The 13,446-nt window shown below is 35.3% G+C and overlaps 1 protein-coding gene across 2 annotated transcripts in view; it reads left to right on the forward strand.

Moving 5' to 3' along the window:
• Positions 1–13,446, forward strand: part of SLC12A2 (solute carrier family 12 (sodium/potassium/chloride transporters), member 2) — a 48,224-nt gene that overhangs the window by 13,976 nt on the left and 20,802 nt on the right. For both annotated transcript variants that reach the window (XM_030976266.1, NM_001113236.1), the window contains 4 exon segments: positions 2,044–2,139; positions 6,877–7,016; positions 11,967–12,077; positions 12,875–12,986. In XM_030976266.1, the coding sequence (XP_030832126.1) occupies positions 2,044–2,139; positions 6,877–7,016; positions 11,967–12,077; positions 12,875–12,986 (459 nt within the window).

A 13,446-nucleotide genomic window follows, 5' to 3' on the forward strand; every position in this document is an offset into this window, starting at 1 on the left:
CTTCAAGTCATTTGCATTTTGCAGCCACCCCAAAGAACTTTAAGATCAAAAGAACTTCAAGAATTATGCATTATGTGGAGTTCAACACTGAAAATGGGCTTAAAAATTGCTCTCCTGAACCTGTGCATCTGCCATATCTCAAAGTGTGACATAATATACACCCCACCCCTCCCCTTACCCCCCCCCCCCCCCTGGAGCAGACATTTCAGATCCCAGACATTTCAGTTTGGACCAGTAGGAAATATACATGTAGTGTGGAGCACTACGTATTTGCCAATCGCTAATAATAAGGAATAGATACACTGTACATGTGCGTTCACAACAGAATACCTTTCAAAATAAATACAAAAGCATGAACTAGTAAAAAAAAAAAAATAGCAAATAAAAAGATGATATAAAGCTCCAAAATGTGGAAAATGTTGTAAATTCCTATCGTAGCACTTACTCTTTTTTTTGCTCTATTGAAAGCACTTTAAACAAAAATCAATGAAAGGGACAGATTCAGCCGCACTGGACATGTATTGAATATAATTAAAGTAGAAAACTGTATGCTTGCTGTGGTCATCCAATCTTCTTGGGTATGTTTACATTATATGATATGATTGTAGGGCCCTCAGGGAGAACAGTATGTATACCGATGAGGCTACCCTGGGTAAACAAGACATATTATTTTTACCGGTATTATTATTATTATTATTATAACATGGGCTGTATATGTAATAGACCGTTGACATGGACAGGTTGTATTGTTGTTTCTGTATTTTGATGATTCTAGAATCCGTCAATACACAACTGTGTCTATTTGTTTCTTTTATAAGTTTCTTTTTCATCTTTGACAATTAACTCTCATGACCAGGGCCCTGTCTTTAAAGGAAACCAAAACCTTCATACTAAGTTACTTTTATTGTAAAGTTTAAGATATTTGAAAAATATCAGTGAAAATTTGAACAAAATCGGGCAAGGAATAAGGAAGTAAGAGCTTTTTTAAATTACTAGTCACTAGAGGGCGGTATTCAATTTGATGACATCATCTGTGGACAACTCTCCATGCCTTTTGTACATCAAATTTCATGTTTTTCCTTCTTTCTTGTGATTGAGATAATGTACTCCCCTGAAAGCAAGATATAGGATGCAAAATGATATTCTACTTCACATGTTATGAAGTCGGATCAAGAACACAAATAAATACAAAGAAAACAACAAAATTGTGAAATTTTATGTACAAAATGCATGGAGAGTTGTTCACAGATGATGTCATCAAATTGAATACCACCCTCTATTGACTAGTCATTTCAAAAAGCTCTAACTTTCTTATTCCTTGCCCGATTTTGTTCAAATTTTCACTGATTTTATTCAAATCTTATAAACTTTACAATAAAAGTAACTTAGTATGAAGGTTTTGGTTTCCTTTAATTTAAAGAGTTGCTATCAATCGCAACTTATGCAGGTACATGTACATACGAGATAGGAGACTGCCAACTTGTGATTGATTGGAGGATTTATAAATGATTTGGATCAATCGTGACTCTTCATAGGACATTCCCTTAAAATGGAGTATACTCAACTGTTCTGAACTTAACTGGTCTGGATTAAATGCATGAGACATTATTAATTCTTTCGAGTGCCAAGCTTCCCTGCCTGGAATTGGAGCACTAGACTATAATTGAATGATGATAAGTGTAATAATACACTCTAACAAGCTCAGATACAATGTACTCTGAATGTTGAAGAGCAGTGGGTAAAAAGGCAACCTTATAGTGTAGATAATTTTCCTCAAAGATCTTATTATCGCTTTAGGTCTATACAGGTCAGCTTTATGGAATAGCTGAAATATCAAGGGGGGGGGAAATAATGCTTTATTTCAGATTTCATAACATTACACATACTGCTCTCATTTTTCATAGTTTGAACGTTATTTTTATCAGTTTACAATCTTATTATTACCACATGTACATATGTATTATCAATATCAGGATCATTATTGATATCATCATCACTAATAATGTCGTAATTATTGTTAATGTTTTGCCCTTTCTTTCCCAGTATATGCAAGTGTGATTGTCTTGATGTCTGCTGTTGTCACCACTCTCACTACTCTCTCCATGTCAGCCATCTGTACCAATGGGGAGGTCAAAGGAGGTAAAGTGTGGTTGTACACCATTCTCTTTTCTTGTATTTGTACATATCGAGGGGTCAGTGACACAAAGACGTAACTCCATTTTGGCCATTTTGAGAAAAAGTGGTTTATGTGTCACTGAGCACTTGGGCCTTAGGGAGTTAAGTCTTTGTTTCACTAGCCATTGACTTCAATGGGGTGTTGGGTGGAGTTTGTAAAGTCTTTGTGTTTTCTGGAAAGCCCACATATTTCTGAACATAAAAATACTAATTTTGGCAAAATATGGAGTTACGTCTTTGTGTGTCACTGAACCCTCAATATGATGGTTGCAAATTAATTTTGGTATTCATTGCCATAGCGCATGTGTGAATAAATCAGTTAATTTATTGAAATAATACTTTTGAACCCTTGTACAGTTTGAAATCGAACTCAACTACTGTAGCACCAAGTCATTGAACGTTTGAGCAATGCGTTTTAATCGGATATTGCTCAAACTTTCACTAATTTGTTTCTCTTGTTTTCTGCTTTTATTGATAACTATCAGGGTGGCTTTAAAGGTAATACAAAGTTTTGGCATGGGGTCATGAATTTGGTTCAAATGAACATATTGGAAGAATACGCGATCCTACAATATTCAGTGATCGTTGTCGCTGTTGAAATCGAGTCTAAAGTTATGAAATTGTATATAATAAACTCTTCATTTTGTATAGCTCCCTCTCTAGGTCAAGATATTAATTAAGCTATAAAACAATGTTTCTTGGCTAAAATCGACCGATTAGCTATTCCCGTTTGGAAATTATATATTACAACTAGAAATTCTGAGATTTTCATGGTCGCAGTTACCATTGTACGGCTATAGGCGCTATTTGAAAATTTAATCAAAGCACCGGTTCATTTTTATATTAATTTTTTCTCGAAAGCAGAAGTGTTTTAGAGGCTAAATTTGTTAGTGCTCATAAAACATCCACAGGGGCATCCAAATGTATCAAAATTGTAAAGAATTACTATCCACCCAATTTTCAAAATTCCCGAAACTTTGTATTACCTTTAATCCTTTAATCAAGGAAATGGGTTTTCAGCCCATTTTACTTTTAACCAACTTTACATGTATGCATTACCTTTAAGATTGGATTTCATAAGTTACCATGGCAACTCACAATCACAATGAAGCAAAGTCATCCAGAATTATGGCTTGCCTGTGGCTAGTCATCCTTCACCAGATTGACACGATCAATTTTCCAATCCATTATCCCATCCATCCGTGTTTCCTGGATACCCAAATCTGTGGATGATCATGATGAACAAAATTCATTATGAAAATCTTTGCTTTTGTGGGAAAAAGTGTCACATTACTGGTTTTATAGCATTAATTTACTTGGTGTTAATGGTGTACAGTATATATTTCATTGTTAAAATTATTGCTTTTATAGGGAATAGTATATCACTATCATGGTTTTACAGGGTTTACTTGGTTATAACTTGGGTTTGCATTGTAACTTAATACACATGTACATGATCTCGGTTTAGGTTATCTGGTTATCTTTCGTCTGTTTGTTTGTTTTGTTGATTTTTTTAATCCTTCAATTAAAGTCATTGAGACCATGGTTTTGAAGAAGACCATTCTCTTAGGAAGACTCGATTAACTTTCTCTTCCAGTATTGCAAGCTCAAAATAGTGTTAAATAATGTAGATCACAGATGATCCTACAAGTCTGTGATGAGCCCTTTCAGGTCAGGATTTATGTTTAGGGCTAAATTGTTCACATATTGTTCTTCAAATTGGCCACAATGATATTTTCCTTTTATTGCTACATTGTTCACATAATATATATCTTTGAAAATAATATACTCGGACGAGAATGTTGTTGGGACGTTGAATAAACTGCAAATTTTGATAGAAAAGCAGTTACTTTGGATCTCCCAATGTGTTGCCAATGTAAGGATTGTACTGCTTATTTTCCTGTATGAAATTGTGAGCGTCTTATGCGGTATAGTCATGAAACAAAAAATGGATGCTCCGTGTGCAGAAATTGTTGCCCTTGCATGATGTGGCATATTTGTTAGGGCTCATAATCACAAGTTATTGAGCCAAACCACATAATGTGGAATGGTTAATACCAAAGAGTTCAAAAAGAGTTTGATGAAACAACCAAACCATCATCATGAAATTGATGATGGCAATCTAAATTCTAAATGTCTGTAGGTTGCATATATAAAAAATTGCACTCTGTTAATTTTAGATAGACATACACACATGATATGCGCTATTGTTCTTATACTTTTATATTGAATTATTATATAATATATCAAATTAGATGAAATTTGGCTTAGAGCTTCATGTCATAATTGTTTTTTTGAGCGATAATACTCTCCATGATAATCTGTTATAGCATGCTGAATACAGTACTAATGAATGGCTTATTAATAAATGAGAGATGAATGCAGTCTTTATTGGGATAATTATTGCAGTTTAATAGATAATGTCACTTTATATTCATTTTTTAATTCATTCTATTTTTTTCTGGGGGAATACAATCATCCACACTGATGTCAATTGTCAAAAAAAATTGCCAAATGCAAAAGTTTGTTGATTATATCCTCTTAATCAAATAATTTATGCACTTTTAAAGATCATCTTTTCCCTTTGACAAATTTTGATCAAATAAGTATTTCAATTATCAATATTTTTCACCTAATTTAATTATTTTTGCACTTAAAAAGTTGCAATTTTCCTGTCAATGCAATTTAAACAGGTGAGTATTTTCATCAATAAAATTTCATGCCCAGATTTCTCTTTGAATGCTACTTGTTTTGAACCAGTTTGTTAATTTGGAATTGTTTTAATTGACAAATTGTCAAAACAATTATAATTAGAAAATGCCGGCGTGTAAGTCTTAATTTTCTGATTATCAAAATGATTCCACATTTGTATACATGTGGATTTGTGTCATTGTTTTTAAATAGTTTTATTTCATTCTGTCTGTCTCTCTTTCTTTCTTTCCACTCTAATACTCTCTTTTACTCTTTCTTTTATTCCTTCTTTCTTAGTCTTTTTGTGTCTTTTTTTTTTTATTCGATGTTTTGCTGTTTTCATTTTATTCCTCTCTCTAACTTTGGCCAGATCTTTGCCCATTGGATTTTAATTAAAGACATTAGGGACCATGAGCAGAATCGGCTTGTCTGATCCTGCTCATTATTTTGTTTTCCTCTTATTTTTGTCTTCTTATTCTTAATTTTTAGGATTATCAAGATTATTTTGTGGTCTTTTCCCTATTATTGTACTCTCCTTCCTCTCTTGCAGTTGGCCTTTAAAATAACGAGACTAATAAGGCCCGAGTGCTGACTCACAACCTGTTTTGGTACATGCACCTTTGCTCCTAGGAATCAAAGACTCTGTGCTCGGTTCTGAAAACATGAATAAAGTGATTAATGAATAAAAGACAGGTTGGAAATGTCAGCAGTGCCAGAAGAAAATGTGAAGGTTATTGTATGTGGCCCCACTGTTTGGATTTTAAATGCAATCCCTTTATTTATAGATCACTTCAAAGTGCATGCATAAAAGGACTGGCTTTGTGAGCCACATCAAAAACTGTGTACCTCTCCCCTTCTCTATCTGTCTGTCTCTCTCTGTCTGTCTCTCTCTCTCTCTCTCTTTCTCTCTCTCTGTCTGTCTGTCTCTTCTCTCTCTCTCTCTCTCTCTCTCTCTCTCTCTTCTCTCTCTCTCTCTCTTTCTCTCTCTCTCTCTCTTTTCTCTCTCTCTCTCTTTCTCTTCCTCTGCCTCTCTTTCTCTCTCTCTCTCTCTTTCTCTCACTTTCTTTCTCTCTCTCTCCCTCTCAGTTCTTACTGGTATGCTATTTATAATGCTATACACTGTTTTCTCAGACGCACATTGTATTGTATGAAATATAAACACAAGTACTTTACTGTCTAGCACTTGCAGATTAACCTGATTATTAGGCTTACTTTTTGTTTAATCTACAAATGGATGTGAAAGAGGATACTGTGATGTACAGTACATGTACATTTATCTTCTGAAGAACAAGTGAAAGAACATTTTATTGTGAGATATTTTGTCAAGATATTAATGCTTGCGAACAAGAATGTTCAGAATACATGTCAGGTCTTTGCATACATTGCTTGCATTTCCCTTTCAGGTAACACTTCTGATAAAACAACTTAATTATAATTCTGATTTTCATGGATTTTGCATTTCTTCCTCATAGTGAAAGAATTGATAAATCGACATAACTTATTTGCGATTAAAATGTCTGTTGTTTAAGCTCATCATAACAAATTATTGGCTTAAAGACGACTTTAATTTCATACATGTACCAGTACATGTAGCTGACCATTATTACTTGTACATGTACAAATTGAAGTCCTCTTCTTTCTTTCTCTTTCTCCAAGCTCTTTATCCTCTTCTCCTCCTTGCCTATCCCTTTCTTCCTTTCTTCTATTTATAATGTATAAATGTACTTGTGTATTCGGGCGTACCATTACGAGCTTTGCTAATATCGGGATTTGCGCCTTCTTCCCTCCAATACTTTGATTATATTTACGTTCCTACGTTTAAATTGTATTGTTTGAACAGATGTCAAGTATGTTGTCAAATTGAATGGAAGAAACTAAATTTTCATTTGAATTTAATTTTATTGAATAATAAATCTTCAAAGAAACATTCCATGCTTTGATTGATTAATTGACTCTTCCTTTTTTGAGGCAATCCAAGATGATTTCAGTGTTATTCCTGTTTGTTTCTAGGTGGGGCCTATTACATGATATCCCGTAGCTTGGGTCCGGAGTTTGGAGGTTCCATCGGGCTGATCTTCTCCGTTGCTAACACCATCGCCGTTGCTATGTACGTCGTTGGTTTCTCGGAGACGGTCGCTCTCCTGCTAAAGGTTAGTTTGGTATTCCATCAAGTATCAATCTCAACTAAATGATTATTTCACTCAGTTACAGATGCACTTTCAAAATGAAATTGAGACTGAGATTGAGTTTTAGTATGCTGAATACAGTACTAATGAATGGAAATAATGAATTAATTAGAGATGAATGCAGTCTTTAGTGAGATAATTATTGCAGTTAGATAAAGTGAGTAAAAAAGGAAACAATCAGATGCGCTCCTTTGGTGAAAAATACTGTTCACAAGGGAAAATGGGATCTTCATCAACAGGTTTAATATACAGGTTGCTATGAAAGCACTTTTCAATTGTATATGTAGATGAATACCATTTAGGAGCAAATGCTTAAAAAATGTAAATTTTGTACTTTTGCATGAGCTAGTATGCACAACATCCGTTGATCGTTTATTCCCTTTATACATAAATGAATTTGTATCTAGGCTTAATTTGCTGGAGCTATTTTTTGTTTTTTTTGTTTTGTTGTTGCTTCACATAGACGGTACATAAATGGTACAAAGGATATTGAACTGAAACAAATCAAATACAGTGTACATCATTATGCCATTAAAACCTTGTTTTCTCTTGGTGTGGGAAACCGCCTTTTAAGAAAATGAAGACAAAAATTCAACCACCGCAACAAAATTAAATGTCACAAGCATAGTGCCATTCACATTGCCGTCTTTTTCAACACACAAATAAGTTAGTATGCCTAGGGGCATGACTTGTACTGAGCCATTTGTGTCACCTCTGCCATTCATTTACATGTGAAATAGCATCTATAGGTGGTTTACCGCATGACGTGTGAATGACACTTCATGCAGGCTTTGTGAAACTGGTGGTAGGGGGCGAGGAGACAGGGAAAGGGGGTAGGTACGACCTTTATAAGGTGCAAAGCAGGAACCTGCGTTTGTAGATGCGGCCATGGTGAAGATTGATGCACTGAGTCACTGTATACAGTCAATACCATGGGCTGTTTAAAGGGGGTACTCCTGTGAAAGATATTCAGATTAATTCTTCATGTTTATAAACCGATAACAAGATTCTTCTTTAGACCCCTGCACCACATACTTTCACCAGTACATGTATGCATCTCTGATTTTCTGCTTTCTTCTAAAGTAGTTGTTATCAAGTAGCTTGTAATCAAGGTTGGATTCCCCTTTATGAGGAGGAATATTTTACTTGAAGCATTAATGATGTACTTGTGCCTATAAAATAGTCCATGGTTTCTTGAACAGCAATATAGTTTGCTCCTTTTTCATACCCCATTCACAATGGAGAAACTGTCATCAGACCAAGGATAGACCAAACAAAAAATAGTATTACCGTAGCTCTGATGGCCAAGACTAAGAGTCAGTTAGTGGGTTTTGAATCAGTTTGGCCGTGTCAATGAGATATTACGGACATTCCCGGTCCTTGTTTCCCACAGAAGTTAACTTGTGTTAAAGCATTCTTTCTTTACTTTCTTTGACAAAATAAGTGAACCAAATTAGTTTTCAAGTCTGAAGAGGAATTAACTGTGTATCAAGAGTAATTATTGTATGCAGATTTCTCAACAAGGATGCAATTTTAATCCACCACACTTCTCTTCTATAAATCATTTAACTTTGAAAGGATGCAATTTCGCCAGGGTTTATTTCCAATATAACCAATCAATTCTAAGCTGATATCACATGCAATACATCAGCATTTGTGGCTTGCATCCTTAATCTGTAAATGTGGTTAAATACAGAGACCGAAATGAGAGAAGTTGTACTGCTACATGTCTGAAGTTAATATTGATTTTTTGGTATTGATGTACAAAGACCCTGTCAATATAAACTGGACGGGCATTAACCCACTTTTGAAGCTGTGAAATGGAAATATGGAAACCATAAAAAAATATAATTCTGCTCCTATTAAGTTATTTTTTGTATCACAGCATAGTTATTGTATTTTTCTGTAAAACCAAAAGTGAGTTAATGCATATTGACATACATATCTATTATTTTTTATTACATATTCAGCTTGTAGGGCTTGTACTCAAAACTTTTTCCATTACCGGTAACAAATATTTGTTTACAAACTGTTTCTTTTCAGTACACTTTAACATCTCAAAAAAAAATACTTTTGTGCAGCCTACATGTACATGTCCATTTAAATGTAGTTTCAATAATAATAATTATAATACACAATATTTATAAGGCGCTTAATACTGGTGTCTCTAAGCGCACCATATTCTGACTAAACAATTAGAAGATTATATCCAGCCTGTACCAAAGTTTTTAACCAAATACTTGAAGTGATTTATAACTCGCTATTAAATTGAACATACATTTTATTTGTTTTGAAAATCAATTTTGACTTATGCTTTGTAAATCCTTTATTTAGCACCTAAATTCTGGCCTGACACACTGTAATGTTTTTGATGTGTCGACCTAAAACCCAAGCATGTAGTTATCGCCGGTTAACACCCACTTTCGCATTGAATACTCAATTATCACACAGGAAACATGTTAATAAGTAATCACCGCTTGTAGAAATCCAAATGATCCCAACCGTTTGAGCTTGAGAACCGATGGGTTAATGGTAAACCTGAGACTTTGGCTTTCCCGCGTCTCTCCCCTTCACGCTGGCAAAGACAGGAAGTGCCATCAGTCGTAGACATTGATGGACGAGAGAGCTGGATGTGACAGAACTTAATTCCCAGCTGATCGAATTTCAGAGTTCGAACGAAGGGTTCAACAAAGAAAACAACATGGCAATATTCTAAAATGAAGAATTGCACTGTCATCTGCAGAAAATGAGATTCGAAGCTTAGATTACACCCAGCTTTACAGACTCTTGGGCTTGTCTTTGGAATTCAGTAAGCTCGGTTTATTTGATCGAGCTCCGATCATCGCTCGAAAGAGTTCATGCAGGGTGTTATAAAGAGCTTTGCGTAATTACTTAGCTCCCATGAAGAGATCGTGATCCAATATCCAAAACTTTTTTGACAATAATCATGAATTCATGATATATAATTTCTAGTTGAGGGTGTACATGCAGTACATACATGAATTTGCTATACAAAATTTGAAGTTTGTAGAATATGAATATTTAGTTTAATCAACCTTTCAATATATTTTGTGAGACAAAAGTACAGTTGTCATTATTACTTAAATTTCAAATATTTCAAATAGCGCCTAAGGCTATTCCATGGTAGCTGCGACCTTGAAAATATTAGAATATGCAGTTCTGATATATATTTTCCAAACAGGAATAGCAAATTTTTTCAATTGTAGTCAAGAAAGATTGTTTTAAAACTAAAGTAATATCAGCCTTGAGAGCGAGCTATACAACATAAAGAGTTTATTCTTTACAATTTCATGACCTTAGACTCGATTTCAACTACGACAACGGTCATTGAATATTGTAAAATCTAATCGCATATGCTTCCAATATTTCATTTGAACCAAATTCATGACCCCATACCAAAACTTTGTCTGACCTTTAGTATAAGAAAGTTTACTTGTACAATAAGGTAAGAATGCTCTCCTCGTCAGCCATTTTGATTTCCTATGGCGATGCCGATTCAAGATTCAATGCAGCCATTATGATACAGTGAACAGTTTGACACTACATGTATGTGAAAATCCTGTTCTCATTTTACTTATAAAGATTTATACTCACGTCCTCTCACATGTTTTACAATATATGTCTTTATATTTTTACGTTTAAAACAGACTACAATGATAACAATCTTGTTGTCATCAGCTTCCAGAGCTGTGCATACTTTAGTTAATGCTTCCATATACAAGACAAGCTTAATATTCAGAGACTCTAAAAGGGGTTCTGATCTATAGATAAAAAGAGAATTGAGATCCCCTTCTTAAGAGTTCATTATTTTAATACTACATTGTAAATCCATGTTATAGATACTGATTGATGTGTATCAACAATTTTATCCAGAATATTTCCTGCTGGATTTTCTCTCTTCCCTTTTCTGTCAAAGTTGGATTAATGAAGAAGACAAAGCAGAGACAGCATGATATTCTTTCCAAGGAATCTGATTTGAAAGAAAAAAAAGTGATGCTCATTACTTTATTCTTACGTTTTGGGGGTAATTGGTTAACCCATTGAATGCTAACCAGAGAGGAGTCTAGGTTTAAAGTTCTGAAAAGCGCTATATAAGAACTAGCTATTATTATTATTATTATTATTACATGGGTCATATTCTCATAAGTCAAGACTAAACAAGAATTTTAGTTCAAACTTCTATGGAATGCTAGTTTTCATCTTCCTCCTTCAATATTCATGACAAAGATAATCTACCAAAGACTTTATTGAAATTCAGTTCATACTCATATGATCTTTTTCTTCTCATTTCATTACAAAATTAATTTTGTGGACACTTTTCATTGAAGGATTAAAATAATCTGTACAGGGTAAATGAGTTGGCAACAGGCACTCCATAAAAGTGTGGACTAACTTAGTACACGCTACCGAAATACCACCCCATGTATTTGAAAAAGTGTTAAAATATTCGGTTCTTGCATAGCGCATATCATATTATAACGTCTCTATGCGCTTCCAAAGAGGTTTTAGCATGGCTATCATTACCATTTCAAGGAATTATTACCTGCCAGGTATCCATTTACCTTACCTGGGTCGAGTGTGGCAAATGTAGATTAATGTCTTGCCAAAGTGGTTTATTGGTGACTATTGCAATTGCACAACAGTTTTATTGTAGTGTAAAGAGACACAACATCTGCATGAGAATATTAAACAAGATGCCATATTTGTGTCGTATTTTATCTAGGAAATTGTTTGCTCCCTATCTCACTTCTTACCCTTTTCACATAAGCACAAATGTACAATAAAGGAAGAGCATCTAAAGGTAATCTTGATATGAGAAAGGACTAATACATTGCTTTTTATTTCCTTCACTCCTTTTCTCACACTCCCCTTTTCTCTGATGATTCTTTTCAGGACTACGATGCCCAGATGGTCGACCTGGTCAACGATGTCAGGATCATTGGTATGATCACCATCGTCGTCCTCCTGGCCATCATCTTTATAGGCATGGCATGGGAAGCTAAGGTACAGTACACATTCAATCACTCACCGTGTGATACAGCTTTTACTCTTCAAATTGGCAATGTTGCGTCCAGTGAAAAAAATCTTAGCAGTGAAACATAGATGCCATATTCTAGCCATCTCATCTTTTGATAGATTTACTATATAATACAGCTTTTACTCTTCAAATTGGCAATATCAAATGCATATAGATACCATCCTCCCAGCGATCAGTACAGTACATATTCACTCACTCATCATATGATACAGCTTTTGCTCTTCAAATTGGCAATGTTGCGTCCAGTGAAACATAGATGCCATCTTTCTACTTTCTAGTCACCATCTTTTGATAGATTTATTGTGTAATACTCTTCAAATTGGCAATATCAAATGCACATAGATAACATGCTCCCAGCGATCATCTTTATAGGTATGGAATTGGCAGATAAGATACAATTCAAGTTCATTCACTCACCATGGATTGAATAAAGACATTATAGAGCGCTGTATGATACAAGTTTTCCTATTTAAATTGGCAATGTTGCTCCCAATGATAATTAAACTATGACCAAAGATAAAGGCATGGCATGGGAGGCTATCTAATTTTGAATTTGACTACGTGTTGCCAATTTGAATGTTAAGAATTTAACTTTCCTTTAACTATCCCATTCAGCAAATCACATTGAAAATTGTTTTGCCCTTAGTCCTGCATTTTTAATTTGAGTATGTTATTTGGACTTCTATGACTTGAGATTAATTTTTGTCATATGACTCTGATTAATGTTGTGTCTTACCGCTTGTTTTGATGTCATGAAATACAGATTCAGCTGGTCCTTCTGGTTGTACTCAGTATAGCCATTCTTAACATGGTTGTTGGGAGTTTCCTTCCTGTAACCGAGGCTAAAGCTGCCAAGGGATTCACTGGATACAGAAGTAAGCATTCTTGTACTCTTCTCCTCCACCTCCTCCTCCTTTTCCTCCTTTTCCTCCTTCTCCTCCTCCTCCTTCTCCTCCTCCTCCTCCTCCTCCTCCTTCTCCTCCTCCTCCTTCTCCTCCTCCTCCTCCTCCTCCTCCTTCTCTTCGTCCTCCTCCCCCTTCCCCTCCTCCTCTTTCTCCTCCTCCTCCTCCTCCTACCTTCCTTCTTCTTCTCCTCTTACTCCTCCTCCTACTGTTCCTCCTTCTTCTTCTTTTCCTCTTACTCCTCCTACTTTTCCTACTTCTTCTCCTTCTCCTCCTTCTTCTCCTTCTTCTCCTCCTCTCTCCTCCTCCTTTTCCTCCTCCTTTTCCTCCTCCTTTTTCTCCTCCTCCTCCTCCTCCTTCTCCTCCTCATCCACCTCCTCCTCCTCCTCCTCCCCTCCCCCTCCTTCTCCTTCTCCTCTTACTCCTCCTCCTA

Source organism: Strongylocentrotus purpuratus, unplaced genomic scaffold (genome assembly GCF_000002235.5).
Source record: "Strongylocentrotus purpuratus isolate Spur 01 unplaced genomic scaffold, Spur_5.0 spur5_scaffold_9, whole genome shotgun sequence".
NCBI classification, from domain to species: Eukaryota; Metazoa; Echinodermata; class Echinoidea; order Camarodonta; family Strongylocentrotidae; genus Strongylocentrotus; species Strongylocentrotus purpuratus.